Source organism: Sprattus sprattus (assembly GCF_963457725.1).
Source record: "Sprattus sprattus genome assembly, chromosome: 7".
Taxonomy (NCBI): Eukaryota; Metazoa; Chordata; class Actinopteri; order Clupeiformes; family Clupeidae; genus Sprattus; species Sprattus sprattus.
In genome coordinates this window covers 31,981,518-31,985,017 of record NC_137926.1, presented here as the reverse complement: position 1 = coordinate 31,985,017, position 3,500 = coordinate 31,981,518, and the positions used below count along the sequence as shown (strand labels likewise).

The window sequence follows — 3,500 nt, the reverse complement described above, 5'->3', positions numbered from 1 at the left end:
TGTAGATGACTTTAGCGTTTCTTGCTGATTTTGCAACTTCGCCTCTAGAGTCCACTCCCTTCTGCCAAGGGGTGGTGCACGCAAAAAAGAATAGGCTGGCAGGGAAGTCTATTTCATTGAAAGCTTCCGGACTGTTAAATGCAGCCTCACCATGCTGATTAAAAAGTCCAAACACATTTTTTGTAGAATATTTTTCTCCACAGGAACTCTGAAAACACAATGTCAGATAGCTTAACTGTTGACATAGTGTGCAGTAGCTTTAATGAGAGTCTCAGAGGTTAGAGACATGTCAACGTGTGATCTCAGCACAGATACGATCTTCTACACACATATCCTCAGTCACCAGCCACATGTAACATTTAGTGGGAAGCATTTTGGGCGCAGGTCACTGAGGTTCATACATGCTCTGTGTTTCATAACGACTGAGCATCTAGTTAATTATTTAAAACTCAGAGGGTGTGTGTTGAGTGCTCTCTGCTTGTCTCTAACGTCCCAGTCAGCACAGGCCCAAATCCGAGGGGGTAAAAGCACTTGGCCTTTTACCTCAGTGTAAGTCATATTGCCTCCACCTTACAACTTACCAGGGAGTCAGTTCAGATCAGTGTATTTGCAGTGAAAGGTGGCATGCAAAAGGTCCCAGGGTCTGACTGAATCATGTCCAGACACAGGAGGGGGAGACCGGACAGGGGAGAAGAGAGCAGGAGGGAATGAGAAGAGTCCAAACAAAGTGAGGAAGGAGATGGATGGGAGAGAGGAAGAAAGGGAGGAGATGGAGAGAGAGATGAAGGGAGGAGATGGAGAGAGAGATGAAGGGATGGTGATGTGGAGCAGAGTGCAGCTGCGCAAAGGACGTTGGTATAACCTTCCCCTGGTGCGCGTGGACCCCTCCCACACTCACCACTCTGCAGCAGTGGCACACACACAAACACACACACACACACCCTCTCTCTCTTTCTCTTACACACACTCTCTCTCTTGCTCTCTCTCTCTCTCACTGTCTTCCGCTCTCTCTCACACACACCCTTTCTCTGTCTGTCTGTCTGTCTGTCTGTCTCTCTCTCTCTCACACACACACACACACTCTCTCTCTCTGTCTCTCACATACAAACCCTCTCTCTGTCTGTCTGTCTGTCTCTCTCTCTCACGCACGCACACACACACACACGCACAGAAACAAACACACACAAAGTAGCCAAATGTGAGACAAACATATATACACACCTCTACACTCTCACATATATACATATACATTCATATATACACACCTCTACACTCTCACATATATACATATACATTCATATATACACACCTCTACACTCTCACATATATACATATACATTAATATACACACCCCACACTCTCACATATATACATATACATTAATATATACACACCCCACACTCTCACATATATACATATACATTAATATACACACCCCACACTCTCACATGAACATATAGGCTGTGAAGATGTATATACAGTCCATGTCCCAGTGTCACATGTGCACAGTCACAAATTCAAATGCACACCACCCACACAAACACACACACACACACACACTAACGCACACACACACACACCTATCCACACAAACACTCAACATACAAATGCCATTATTCTTGCTCACACACACAGAACACACTTGAGGGAGGTAATGCCTCATAGCATTAGTATAATATACAACTTCAAGCACTCCACAAGGTCATGCACATGACCTTGGGCCACACAATTTGCATCCATTCTGAGAAGAGGATGTATTGTAATTACACAGTGGTGCACTGCTTGTGTGTGTGGAGATTTCGACTGTGATTTCTTCAGAGAGTGATCAGGTATAATTATGTTTCTAAGTGTTTGGTAACGCTGGCAGTTGCGTCCATGGAAAGTTGCGTGAAACCTTTCCCAAACATCTCTACTCTCTCTAGGCTGTCGCTTTTACGCAGCGCACTTCTTCACTTCACTGCCGCTGTATTGATTACTTCAGCTCCCGGCGGGACGCATTGATCTCCTGAAATAAGACTTGTGTTTTCTTGCCATGATTTCTGACAAGGTCACTTTGAGGAGGAAAATAGTCGAGTGAGTTGTGTATGTGACTGTTGCAGTGTGTGTGTGTGTGTGTGTGTGTGTGTGTGTGTGTGCGTGTGTGTGTTTGTGTGTGTGTGTGTGTGCGTGCGTGTGTTTGTGTGTGTGTGTGTGTGTGTCTGTGTGTTTGTCTGTGTGTTTGTCTGTGTCTGTGTGTGTGTGTGTGTGTGTGTGTGTGTGTGTGTGTGTGTGTGTGTGTAGTTGTGAGATGAGATGCTACTCTGGACACCTGTATGTATCAATTACAAATGATAGGAGTGTCTCTCTGTCCTTGCTCCTGCATCGTCAGTGTGTGTGTGTGTGTGATAGGAGTGTCTCTCTGTACTTGCTCTTGCATCGTCAGAGTGTGTGTGTGTGTGTGATAGGACTGTCTCTCTGTCCTTGCTCCTGCATCGTCAGTATGTCAGTCATAACACTCTGCATTCGTCTCCCTGTAGGGTTCAGTTGCTGATTGAACCAATCCAAACCCTGGGAAGGCCTTAATAGATACAGACCCCCAGCAGCCAATCCCGGGCTTTCGTGGTGGAGGGGGCAGGGCCAGGGTCGCTCCGGTCGGGTCACAGGTGTGCTGCGGGGGTAAGGGTGTGTGGGCACTTCCTCCCGGATGCAGAACATCCTCGACCAGAACCTGGACATGGCGACGGCGTTGCTGGCGGGGGAGAAGCTGAAGGAGCTGATCATGCCGGGCTCCACGCAGGACGAGAAGGGGGGGCTCCTGGCCGGCCTCATGGTTCAGATCAAGCTGGAGCTGCCCTTCGACCGCGTCGTCACCATCGGCACGGTCATCATCCCCATCCTGCTGGTCACGCTGGTCTTCACCCGCAACTTCGCAGGTCAGTACAGCACAGCACAGCACAGCACAGCACAGCACAGCACAGCACAGCACAGCACAGCACAGCACAGCACAGCGCAGCGCAGCTAACACTTGTTAAAGGTCACAAGGTGTCATATATTAGTAGCATATTAGTTGCTCCCGCACAGAAAATAACTAATCCCTGCATGGAAATAATGAATCAATGAATCAATGAATCTCACACCAAAACACACTTCTTATATTCATAAATATACACACCTTCACTGAAACACATACATCTAAACATCATAGGCAGAGTTTGACATTTGCACTGGGGGGGTCAAACGTTTTTTTACTGACACATCAGGTCACAGTATAACTATTATGTAGCGTGTTACGCATGTAGCCTACATACAGTAACAGAAGACAATAGTGCCAAGCTTGCCATAAAGCCAAACAATACAGGGCATTAAATCAGGTTGTGTGCGTGTCTGGGGCAGGAAGGGTCTGGCAGCTCTTGTTTAACTGTTGTTGAAGCTTAACTTGAAATGTAGAAATCCCTGAATGTCCATAACTGCCCATTGTATAACAGTATGGTAAGTAGCTGAATCACTGTATGCACAAGAGT

The 3,500-nt window shown here is 46.8% G+C and overlaps 1 protein-coding gene across 1 annotated transcript in view; it reads left to right on the top strand.

The window, feature by feature from the left end:
* Nucleotides 1-2,683: 2,683 nt before the first annotated feature.
* Nucleotides 2,684-3,500, top strand: part of panx2 (pannexin 2) — a gene marked incomplete at both ends in the record, with an annotated part of 6,702 nt that continues 5,885 nt past the window's right edge. Inside the window, one exon of the mRNA XM_080842294.1 lies at nucleotides 2,684-2,912. Coding sequence (XP_080698420.1) covers nucleotides 2,684-2,912 — 229 coding nt within the window. The remainder of the gene's footprint in view (nucleotides 2,913-3,500) is intronic.